We start from the raw sequence: 13,519 nt of genomic DNA, 5'->3' as shown, positions 1-13,519 counted from the left end.
ATAGTATTATTTTAGTCAGAGCTGAAAAAGTCTCGGTTAATCTTCTTGACCAATCCAAGCACAGAAGAACAGATAAGAGAGAGTTCTGAAATGAAACATATTGATTTTGTGTGAATGCGTACACATGTGTGGGTTTGTGCACATCTAGGGCTTTACACTTCGTGGATCACGTGAACACAAACCAGCAGTGGAGAGGCAGATGAAATCAATTTCAGAGACATCGCAATAAGCCCAAACCGTACAAGTGACAACTGGAGTCAATGAGAGGCACAAGCAATCCTAACAATACAGTAACTCTGCAGTTCTGTCCAATCGCGAGAACTGGATCTGCCACCACCAGGGCTCTGACAACACCAACTCTAAAACAGCGTTAAATTATAGAGATCGTCAGAGTATAAATGCGTTTTTCTTGCATTTGACATTTTCAAAATAGGTTTTGCATTTTACATAAAATGACAACAAGGTGACCTCTGTAGTTTCAAACAGAGCATTTCTTCTAATAATGAACTGGCAAATCGTTTTCATTTGATGTATTTCTAAATAATGTACAACCCTAAGGAGCAGGAGCCACATCAACTAGCCATAAATCAACACACAATCATTAAGCAGGAAATAAAGTGCTCTTTTTATGCCTCCCTGCTTTAAATTTCTCCATCATGTTTTATGATTAGCATGCAATTTTGTCCAAATAACTATAATACAAACCATTAAGACTATAGTTAAAATAATTTCTGGTGGAATTATTTTCTGGTAAAATGAAATCAGGTCTGAGGTGCAAGATATAGCATAGGAGTAAAAAAAAAGAGAAAACTGTTCCTGGGGTGCGTTTCCCGAAAGCATCGTTAGTAAACTATGGTCGCAAGTTCCGTCGTTATCAGCATAGTTCAACGATTTGGTGTTTCCCGAAACCATCGTTCCAACGAACGTTCGCAAACAGCATCGCAAACTTGTGTGGTTGGAACGACTGCTCTCGAGCTGTGGTTAGAAGCATAGTTTCTAGTTTACATGAGATGTAGACTGAATAAATCCTTATCTTTAGCAAAATAAGCAAGCTGACATTCAGTACAACCCGTGTTATTTATTTAGAATACATACAAATGTAATTTACGTCTTTTAGTTTGTCAAGAGATTTAAAACACCGTTTTTGAAGACTGTGCATGTGCGAACGTGCTCTACTATGTAAGAACGAGCCAAATATTGAGTCTGGTAATAAAGCAAAATAACTGAGAAAAATTAGAAATGGTCTTCAGATGCCATGTCTGTAACTTATATGACAAAATCTAGCGTTAATTCGATCTCAAACAGATTAATTAAAATAATTTATTAGTCCACCACGTGCGAGACGTCATAAACCAGCGTGGTTGAACGATACTTTGCGACATATGGTTTCGGGAAACAGTCGTGACGAGCTAGTTGATTTCTCCAACGATGCATCATACTATGGTAGTTAAGCAGTGAGCTATATAGTTGTACGGGAAACGCACCCCTGGTTAGTTTGTCTGTTTGTGAGTGGACCAGAACTTGTGTGTGTACACAGGTGACTTGTGCACAATAGACCAGCTCTATAGACCTCTGAATCTGGGTTATTAACTAAAAGCAACTCATAAGAATGGGAATTTTAATTCACTTTGAATTAATTCATTTAAAACCCACCGTTTAAAAAAAAAATCCGAGCAAAACAAATATTTTTTGTGGCGATATACGAAGTATTAAAATATTGTTTTTTAATAATTTCACAGGATAGTTAGTCAAAGGCAGTTGTTCATATATTGACGTTCAATAAATGTATGCATGTGTAAATTATTTTATACTTTTATTGCAAAAAAATAATTACAAATAAAAACAATAATTAAATATATCATCTGATAGATAACTTCACAAATTACTTTTTTGAAAAATGTCAAATTGCAAAAAAAGTTAAAATAATGTAAATTAGTAGCTTGTAGCTTTAAAAGACAGTGTTTTAAAGAAATGACCCTAAAAGCGGACCTCTTCACTGCTACTGCTGCTTTGATATCTGGAGAGCTTACTTAATAAAAAACCTCTATAACTACATTAGCGGATTGCTAATGCAAATACTGTTCTGCAATTCCTCATTCAGCAGCCAATCCGTTTTAAACATTCCATCTTTGTACCTCACAGAGAAGCTGATTCAAACTAAATGCTTTTCATTTAGACTAGTGCAAACACTGCCACCAGTAATATCTCTCACAGCTGCACTGTTTAAATGAACACTGAGGACAAAAAAAAAGAAAAAAAGTTCAAGTACAAAAGCATCAAATTCCATTTGTTTTTATTTAAATAGACACCACTACATAAAATGGGTACATCTCTTGATGTATCTAGTATAAGTGAATATTCCTTAGACAATGTAATGAATGGGATACAGTAGATTAAAGTTGCTGTCTGCTGACATGAATCTTAATTTGTCTTGGTCCTGTTCTCTTGCTGTCCCTCTGTAGCTAACAATCAGATAGAGGTTAACTAGATTAAACACATACACATGTATTATTCTCATTTGTACGTCACTTTGGATTAAAGTTTCTGGTAAATTAATAAATTCTAAACATTAACAGGCTAACAAACAAGAATACTCGCTAACCTTTCCTGACATATTAAAACATTTTCGACACAGCTTTAAAAGGACACTAAAGTTGCAATAAAACATATTGAATATATCTGTCATTTTAATAAGCTATTCATTTATTTGCATCCTGATCAAATATACAAATTGTACATCTATTCCTGCACAACAAGTTTATGCTGTCTCAAGTGCACATTTCCTAGTTATTTTAACTTTATATGCTGTATTTGAATCATTATGAAGGCATACTGTACAGAACAGCTTGTGGACAACAAGTGTGAAGTTAATCACATTTCAGGGTTCACTTTACATAACAAAAATATTCAGTTTTGATACCATGTCTACAAAAGTGAATTCAGATTATTTGGGTTTATTCTTCACAATATAATTCTTTTTTAAAATTTACGCTAAGTCCATGTTATATTTCTGACTCTAACTGACTAACTTGAAATCAGAATATGTGTCAGTTTTTTCACCATGTTTCAAATCAACACACCCCTTACAACGGCCAAACTTGAGTATCATATGGAATTCATAGTTTCCCGCTTGTAAATAATAGGGTTGTGTTGATAGAAAATAATATAGTAGATCAACGATAGTCGGAGATATTGCCGATAGCTGATGTCTTTGACGATAATCAATCGTTGGCTCGTTTTCTTATTAATGCATTCAATTATTTTTATTAGGCTATTATCAAAGTGTTATAGATTTCAATTAAATAGTTTCAAGACAAGTTACGTGTCTCAACAACCTACATGTCCCCGCATAAACGCTCCAGACAAATTATTTGTTATTAAAATGCCTACATTCACAAACCACTGTTAATTTGAACAGAAAAGCAAGCATACTGTATGCATGGTTTGGCATGGCAGCCAATACAAATAATAAATAACAATTCCCTTACCTAATGCAGCAAAATCCTGCGTTTGGACCAGGGCCAGTTCCAGAATCAAATCACAGAGAGTGCAGAAATTATTATTGAGGGAAATTTTTGTCTCGTCCTTTGCTATATGGTTATTATTACTATCAGTCATCGCAATTTTGAGAGTGAATCCCGCATTTATATGTGGACGGGCCTATGTATTGAAGCTTATCATGCAATGCATGAAAAACACAAGTTTTATTCAAATTCTGAATATATTATATGAATTATTATATCGCCTAGACAGCGTGCAAAGCGTGCACAGGGATGCCCCATCACAATCTGAACTGCCACAGTGACACCTATAGTCAAAAATGATATATATTAAGCAAGTGTGTATACGTGTGCTTGTTATAAAAGAGACATCATTTCTTGAACAGTTGTTTGAACATGGCAACAAAAGCATTGTCATGAGACACAGCATTTGACCCTCCAGGACTGAAATTGCACATCACTGATCTATTCATACATTTGTGTGCACTTATGTTTTTGTACACATTTAAATAATAATATGAAGCAGTTCATATCAACAGGCAAACATATGTAGTGCCACCTTGCCAGGAAAAACAATCAAACTAGGTCTGCATGCACCGGGACAATGAGGCGGTAAATTGTGTTCCACAATATTGGACTGGAACGTATCAGGTATTGCCTCTGCATCGGACTGAATCATTTTGTCTTGCGTGCCCAAACATACAGTGCGCCGGGCAGAGCGGTGTTTACGTCTGGCTGCTGCTGTGCACAGAATATGGCCATCAAACAGTCACTTCAGTCTCTCCTGCCTGAACATGACCATTAGAGCAGGGAGAAGCTGGAGAGTAATATCTCGGCCGTTGTCTCATGTAGTGCGTATGTCTTTGTGTGTGCACTTAAAGACTGAGGAGGAGACTGAATTTAGATATGGAGTGGATGTGGTTTCCTGTATTGTCACGCTGCTTCACGTCATGCCTCATTACAGTGACACACCACAGTAGTGGGAAAGGTATCAGCAGCGCGCGCGCACACACACACACACACACACACACACACACACACACACACACACACACACACACACACACACACACACACACACACACACACACACACACACACACACACACACACACACACACACACACACACACACACACACACACACACACACACACTTGAAGCTCCGCCCTCTGTGCCGGGAGCAGCAGCTCATTTGCATTTAAAGGGACACACACAAAACCACACGTTTTTACCGACCCTCAAAAAGGGACAGTTTTAACATGCTGTAAAACATTATCTGTGGGGTATTTTGAGCTAAAACTTCACATACACACTCTGGGGACATCAAAGACTTTTACTGATGGGGCCATTATACCACACCTTTAAATGAACACACAAAAATTAGACAGAAAAAAGGCCTATACTAAACTAATATCAATATATCAATATATTATTCTTTATTCAGTTCGACGCAACATAATCAAATGTAACAGATTTATTGTTTGACCAATTATCAAAATAAAGTAGTCCTACAAAGCTATTATTATCAGAGCATGTGAGCAGATAGCAGGGAGTAGTGTCATTTTACCAGTGTTGCTCAGCACGGCTATACACACTCATGTCGGCATGTTTTTGTAAGCAGACGTTGCTTTTCCGGTGAGGGTGAACGGTACATTAGTGGAGTGTTTGGGCCGTGAGCGACTGAGAAGAACGTGCAGCGGGACAGTTAGTAGTCACTTTGAAGTTGTACATCTTTGGAAGCGGAGCAGCTCGCAAAGTTACAAAACATGCTGCGTCAGAGTAAAACCTGATCGCTTAACACGGAGGGAAGGGGCAGCATGTTTTCTTTCGGCCAAAAAACGAAAATGACATTTTCGGGCGCTAGTTTTGGGTGGCCGACATTTTGGTGCATCCCTATTCAAAAGTTTGGGGTCAGTAAGATTTTGTTTTCAAAAGCCTCTAAAGCGCACTAATAATACATTAATTTGATCAAAAATACAATAAAAACAGTAAAATACTGTGAAATATTACGTTTAAAATCTAAAATAATTTCATCCTTCATAAATTATTTTACTATGCTGATTTGGTGCTCAAATAGTTCTTATAATTATAAAAAAATGTAAACAGCCGGCAGCGTAATATTTTTGTGGTATCTGTTATATATTTTTTTGCAGGAATCTTAAATGAATAGAAAGTTCAAAAGCATTTATTTCAAATATAAATATTTTCTATATCCTAATTATAAATGCCTTTACTGTTACTTTTGATCAAATTAACGCATCCTTGCTGAATACATATTAATTTCTTGATTAATTTTGAATGGTAGTGTCTGCGGAAGGCCCTTACATGGTTTTCACAGGTGTATGCTGCTTCTCAAAGAAAAGAAAAAAAACCTAGATTGATTAACATTAACATTAAAGCGAGGCTAAGAAAAAAATTATACGTGTGCACACCCGTTTTGTCAGAACATCAGCTCGGTTCTGTACACATAAGTAATAAAATTTACTATTCATCAATACTCCACGAAACCCACTCACTCTAGTTCTTTGCTTGGATTGTGGATGCCTTTATAATGGTTCTCAATTGCTTTCTTCTCTCTCACATGCACACAGGAGGCAAAAGTCAGGTATAGATATAGATGAAAGCAAAGTAAAGGAGTGAAAGGTACTGTACAGCTGTTGAAAAGGCAGGTGAGGCAGGTAGAGGGGATGGTGGCTAATGTAGGATTTAATTGTCAAATCGCACCACCTTCATGCTGTGGTGAGAATAAAATGCTTTGTGCCAGCAGGAATAAAACCTCAGCTGTACTCCAGGCCACAGAAAGCTCTCACATAGATGGTGGGAAAGAGAGAGAGAGGGTTAGCTGAGCAAAAAAAGAAAACTTCATACAAAAAAAAAAAAACTGGCACAGCAGCATTTCAGAAATCATGACAAAAGAATGAATCCTGACAAATTTTCTCTTTGCAGAATCACCGCTGTAATTTCCTGTTCTCTTCCATCCATTAGCCTCAACCCTTCCGTGCCAATAGATAATTATTTTTCAAAAAGGTGTCATACTTTGCGTGTAGCCATACAGATTGTACATTAACAATCCAAAATCATTAACGCACAAATGCACAGTCAGAATGGCTTCATAAATACCATGTAAGAGGCAGAAATCACACCATTTGGATTTATATTGACTCACTGACTCACATGTTTACCATGATTAACAGCTAGTAGCTGGTGGGCAGTAGCGATGAGAAGACCCTTATCTAATGGGCAGCGTGTTTCGGTTTAGTCAAAGTGGATGACTGTATTTTGGCGTTAAACAGATGGCATCGGATTCTGTCGGTCTGGCTCACTGGCATCTGCTTCAGCTGGCATGGCAGCTCACCTTGGCACAGACTGGCACCTCTGTGAGATGGTTTCCTCCTCTGAATGGGTAAACAAGCAAAATTCAAGGTCCTATTGCCAGTGTGTGCCCAACAAGCTCAGTTTCTCCTTTCGCATGCATCTCCTTTTGGCCACACCATCTCGGTTGGTGACAGACTTGGTATTTCAAGGTGAAAATAAACCTGCTGGTTAGGCTGGAGGCTGAACAAATGGATTCCTTTTGTATTTCCATGCTGAAACTTGTTCAACCAACTGTTATTCATAATAGAAGTCACAGGTATGACAGGTATCAGATGTGCACGTCTCTCAACATTGTTGCACAAAAATGTATTCCATCTCAAATTAATATTATGTCTTCCCAGTGGACAAATATCCATCTTATTAATTAAAAATCTAAAATAATTAAGCAAATTAGCAAGATGTCCTTCAGGATAATTAATGTTCAATTCAATGTGTCACCAGCGTTTTCACAGTGGACTCTGGATACTTGGAATTCCTTCATAAGTATATTCCCTCTCATCAGTTCAGAAGAAAAGCAACACAAAATTGATTGACATTTCTGGGAAATTTAACATGCACTTTCTTTTTTAGACTGAAGGAAAGTGAAATGTACTCAAAATAAGAGGATGGAACTCAATGTAAGATGGAGATCAGATCCATTTAAATGTCTTCTCTGTGGAAAATCACTTCACCAAAACAAGCCACTAGAGAACTGCAGGATTAATTAACATAGTCTAATGAATCATTTGTATGTGCCGCATGCACTGACAGGTCTTAAGTGACCCAGAGTGTGTTTTATTGATCTCAGACAGGGAGAATAATTTATCAACATATTCCAAACAAAATTCCATCACTGAATGCAGTTCATCATACTGCCTTGTGCTTCATTGCGTCTTGCATCAATGCCACAAACATGCCATTCAGATCCATGTAATTTGAGTCAAAATGTAGGCTGGAATATTTGACAATCAAATGGAGTAAAAGACTAAAACTTAAAATAAAGTTTGCAGGTGACCCATGAATTGGTAAGTAGCAATGATCAACAACTCAACACATGAATTGGTTAGTAGCAATGATCATGGTCTTGCATTATTATGCCCATAAGCAGAAGTCAAGGTGGCACTACAGAGAATCAGTGTTACTATCGTTACTTAAACGAAAATTATAAATGGTGGCCTGGCAACTAACTGAAAAAAATAAGTAGAAGTACAAAATTACTAAACCTGAAATAAAAATAAAGCTAAATAGAAATATTGCAAAAAAAAAGAGAAAAAGTTTTGTGTGCATTTTTTCCACTATTAAGTTAAAAAACAGCTAAAATTTTAACAAAACGGAAGCTGAAAATAAAAATAAGCTTAACACTATTTTAATGGTCCACTTTAAACATTCTACTAACTATAAGTAACTTTACAACTAAACATCAACTAACTCTCATTAGATTATTAGTAGACTGATCTGCTTAATATTGGCTAACACTTTATTTTGATGGTCCCCATCAAAACATTAAGACATTCTACTGACTATAAGTAATGTTGCAACTTATTCTACTAATATGAAACCTAACACCTAACCTAACAGTCTACTACAGTCAAATATTACTCTGAGTTAGTTATAGTTAGTCAGATGTCTAAAGTGGATGATCAAAATAAAAGTATTTCAAAATAATATATACTATGATAGTACATAATGCTAAAATAACACTGCAGAGAATACACTTTCTATAGCTACGAATAAAAAGCACATGCTAAATATTTTCTTCACTGAAAACAGTATTTATGAGTGTGTCAAGCTCTTCTAGGGTTGTCAAGGTACAAAAATTCGGTAGCACTTTATTTTACAGTCCTGTTCCGCATGTACATACTATTTACTTATTATAGCAATTACAATAACTGGGTTATAACTAGGTACTAACCCTGAACCTATCCCTATACCTGACCCATGAAGGTACCTTATATTACCAGTACTTTCTTGGGGTAACTACTGTAAGTACACTAAGCAACATGTACTGTAAAATAAAGTGTAACCAGAATTTCAGTAGTCTGTAACAATACCAGTAAAATGTCATTGTTCTATATACCGCTTTTGGTACCAGAGCAGAGAGTTAAGTACTTTAAAAAATTGTGTCCGGTTTTGTCTCGTCCGTTTGTTATCACTGTCAATCATAGCAGGTTTTCGATTCAATTGTGCATTTAAATATGGTTTTCAACCCAGAAAAGTCATGCTGCAGTGGACTTAGCAGCATGGAAAACAAAAATTGTATTCAGATTGTGAATGGGTAATAAAAAGAAAGCAATTGCCAATTATGTTTAATAAGCCGACAATGCATGTGGTCATAAACGCGTAAACCAGTTTTCCTTTATTGGAGTAAAGTCACAAACAGCTTAAGCATAAACTATATGTTTGGCCCTTCACCCTGAATTATCCCGGCATGTAAAACCATTAACCTGCGTTCTGTCGGTTTATTGAAGTGCGTTGCGCGCATATGTAAAATTTGTCAGGAAAGTACCCTTACTGCAGAATTAAACGCATCCAAAGAGCGAGCGTTTCGTGTGGGGGATGAGGAAATATCTCAACTAACAACTACTAATAAACTCTTTCCTGATCCAAGAAATTATAAAAAAAAAATTCTCATCTTGTGCAGAAGTGCCACAGTTAAAATGCTGAATCTATCACTGCATGAGAGGATAATATGAGTCCGTAAGTTTCCCGTTGACAGGTTGGAACACTCTTCAGTTTTAATGCTTTATTTAACATCACAACAGACATAACAAATGGAATACATTTTGACATCACTACTGGGAAATGAATAAATAAAGTCTTGTAAACGCGGCTTACTTGCGTTGCTGGGTTATCAGTAGGCATGTAAACCAGGCGGCGGGTTATTTCAATAAACTGTTTTTTTGTGAGTTATCAGCATTTTGTTGTTTATGTACCGGTACTCAATATCTAAAGCGCAAGTTCACTGAATGCTGCCTTCTAGTGAAAACTCTTACTTGTACAATTAATCTCTTATTTACATTGTGTTTGTACTTTTTTTGGTCATAATGAAAGGATTCGCGAGCGTGCTTTCGATTTCAGCGGTGTGTTAAGCAGATTCTGACTAACTTGCTGACTGACACTGTTCACATCCTCAACAGATATGATTGTGATGGGCTACAATGCTTATAAAGAAATGCTGTAAATATAAACCTTTGACGCTCAGAGAGCGCTCAAACAAACAAACAAGAGCAGCGTCTATCAGCAGGTACGAATATTCCAGATACTGCAGGAATGTTGATACCGTCAATTTGTTTTTAGTACCAACTGGTACCGGTACGTTTGACAACCAGAGTCTCTTCTATTTAGTTATGGTTGCTATGGTTATATTTCTTGTCATCATTGGTGTCCCATTATTCAAACAATGCATAATAATGTCTGGCAATCACTCAAGATGCATATGTTCCAGAGATTAGCTAGACTCACCCATATCACATCCTCTTGTCTGTATGGTCTCCAGGTTCGTCCAGAGTCACTATACTGTAGCTGGTAGCGGGCCACCCAGTCAGAGCTGCCCCAGCGACCCTGGGTAGCAATAGATGTGACTTTCAACCTGTCCCGTAGGTCCAGCTGAAGCCAAGGTTGTTGGTCTACTCCATTCGGAGACCAACCCCCATCACCTACAGGGACAGATCAAGAGCCAGTGATTTGAAGAAGAAAAAAAGTGCAGAGGAAAGAAATAGAGTTTAAGCATATTTTCCCCCCACAATTCAAGCACTCACTAAGATTTCATTCTCCTGTTCATCATGCTGACAGGACTAAAGCTTAGTGGTCAGAGAAAAAATGAATTAAATTTGTTCCAGTAGTTTTGTGGCTCAGTCTCTTTCTTTTTGAGATAGAAATCGACAATCCCTAGAGGAGAGTTGACAGACCTCAGAGCAGTATAATATTACTGCGGTTAAAAAAGGCAATTTGAAAATTATACAGCATCTACACTTGCATTTCTTACTTTAGTTTTTCTAGTTGCATGATTTTCTGCATCTCTTGTTCAAAACAGAGTAAAAATAAAAGCAGGTCTCACACACTTCACAGAATTCTTGGAAATATTTGTCCACCCACGCAGACGTACTGAGTACCCACCTCCTTTTCTTTTTATTTTGCCAGAATTCGGCAAACAGTACCTGCAGGAAGAATGCTGGCAGAGAGTACAATCTATAAATCAAGCAAGCGGTATATAAAGGAGTCGTGTTTGATTTCTGCAAGTGGCATGATAGCAAAGAAATGACACACACCTTGGAACAACAATAAAGAACACTGCCCATGATATCGAATGCAAATATTTGCAAAAAAAAGTGCAGCCTGTAAAGATCTGAATCTGCCAAAGAAATTTGCTTGTTATGTCGTTCGATATGCATTGTCTAGGCTACAAAAATATCATAATTATTGTTTTAACGTTATTATTTTGAGTTACAGTTAAGACACGATATTGTCAACAAAAATGGTCTAATTAAACCACAGCACAACTGATTTGTGTTGCCAAGAAACACACAGCAACACTGAAAAAAAAAAAATCAGTGTTTTGAATGGATCAGTTTAATGAATGATTCAATGATAGAATGAATCTGCTGTTTGAACAAATAGTTTGAATGTGTTGTTTCAATAAACTGAATGTGAATGATTCAATGACTTGACTCCACTCATTAAGACAACTTGCCGCCACCTACTGCCTAGTTTCATATTTAAAGTATTGTTTTATTTTTCTATTTAAGCAGTTGTAAATGCATTCAATCCACTTAAAAATGGATGTATTTTGCATTAAAATGTAAATGCATTAAAAAGTCTGTGTAAATGCCACTTCAGATACAGCTTCTGTGCCACTTCTGCAGCGCAAATATGGATACAGATTTAATTTGATTGGGAACTTATGATTGGTCTTATTATTTTAATTTAATTTATTGATTAAATTTAAGAATTTGGCATCAAATATTAAGCATCCGTCTAAAAAAGTAATAAAATAATTACACTATAAAGGTAAAAGTCCCCTGGAAATCGGTTTAATGGGTCAAATATTGCATTAAAGTGGAAAAGTTTATTTCTATTATGATGTGAATTATTCACTGCACAGAATATGTAGAATATGAAAGGCTTCGGGAGTCAGCTGTCCATGACACGCATAAACCAGTCAAGGTAACAGCACAAAACCACTGAGCAAAATATTGCTTAATTATGATTATTGTTCATCATTTGTGTCAATATTGCACGCCTCTAGCCCAAGTTGCTTTAAAAGAGGACATAAAGCAGGTGCGGATAAAGGAAACCCTCAAGGTCAGGTGTGACAGGGTTGCCTCGGGGCAAATCAGAACAAGATGGTTGGATAATAAATGCTTCAACAGTGCTGTTCAGTGACTAGGTACATATCATCTTTAAAGATTTTCACACAAGGTCAGCGTGAACACTCTGAGCTTGTTGGATTTTACTGTTGGCTCCATAAGAAGGCAGATAAGATTATTTTAGTATGTGCATCCAGAAAAATATATTTTTAGCATGGGTGGTTTGTTTAATTTATTAAATAATTTCCAACCTGACATAAATAACAGGCACAGACATAAATGACAACTTACAGACCTTGTATTCTAATGACAATCAGAGACAGATAATAATTAGATGGATAGATCTAAAGATAACATTTGGTGTCTGCACACGTTTGGATCAGGCTGGCAGTGACTGGGAACGGGCTGCCTGTCTCTGTCTCACAGTGAAAGAAAACCTCCTGCTGTTACTAAGAAAGAGGCATGATGAGAAAAAGAAATGCCTTGGGGGTGACACGGGCAAGCCGCCATATCGTAGCCCCACTTATTACCGCTGGAAGACACTGTTAATCCAAAAAGTTACGAATCTACTACCAAGTTTGGTATTGTGATCATTTGCGAGTGCCACCAAGCATCATAAGGAAATTCTTGGAGTGTGTTTGGCCCATGAGGTCAATGCACAAAACAACGCTCTCAAAGGGTCTCAACATAAGCTGGGTTTTCTGGCATGTCTATGCTTAACTGCCTAATTGGCTGGGGAGTTTTCTCAAGTGCTTCTTCAGACTGTAATCAGCTGCTGATTGTTAGGTTGCATTAATCAAACTGCTCTTCACCTCCCTGAAGTAAAAACCACAACACGTTTCCTTAGTCAGAATTTATACAGTCCTCTTGTTATACCTCGTGCTTTGCCAAAGCTCAGTCTGGCAAAATTCTTTGCCTGTGAGTGTTAGGATCATTAAGCAAATCATGAGCAGCCATTATACTCCTTCTGGGTTTGATTCCCGATGGGTTTTGGGGCTGTTGTTGTTCTCGAAACCCGAATCCACCGGCATTTCTGATGAAAAGGGATATAGTTCACCCACAAATAAAATCATCATTTACTCACCCTTATGTTGTTCCATTTTCCATGTGCCATGCCATGTTCCACTTTTTTCAATTAGGACTGGCTTTTCTGTGTCTAAAAACCCACTTTTTTGAGATAGATCTCAAATCAAAATATCATATTTGATGTATCATAGAAGAAAAAATGACTTGAGGGTGATGACAGAATATTCATTTTGGCTAAACTTTCCTTTCACTTTCACTTCACTTTCATGTAAGGAAAATCTTACACCGTGTCCTAATGCCTAGTTCACACTACAGGATTTTAAGCCCGAT

The 13,519-nt window shown here is 37.0% G+C and overlaps 1 protein-coding gene across 4 annotated transcripts in view; it reads right to left on the bottom strand.

The window, feature by feature from the left end:
- cntnap5l (contactin associated protein family member 5 like) overlaps positions 1-13,519 on the bottom strand; it is an 81,459-nt gene that overhangs the window by 34,629 nt on the left and 33,311 nt on the right. For all 4 annotated transcript variants that reach the window (XR_013795951.1, XM_079598131.1, XM_079598132.1 and 1 more), the window contains exon 3: positions 10,320-10,513. Coding sequence is in view for 3 of the 4 variants with exons in the window: in XM_079598131.1 (XP_079454257.1) it covers positions 10,320-10,513 (194 nt within the window). In the remaining variant the exon portion in view is untranslated. The remainder of the gene's footprint in view (positions 1-10,319; positions 10,514-13,519) is intronic.

Source organism: Phoxinus phoxinus (assembly GCF_949152265.1).
Source record: "Phoxinus phoxinus genome assembly, chromosome: 22".
Lineage (NCBI taxonomy): Eukaryota > Metazoa > Chordata > Actinopteri > Cypriniformes > Leuciscidae > Phoxinus > Phoxinus phoxinus.
The sequence above is the reverse complement of the archived record's forward strand: the minus strand, read 5'-3'. Positions and strand labels throughout refer to the sequence as shown.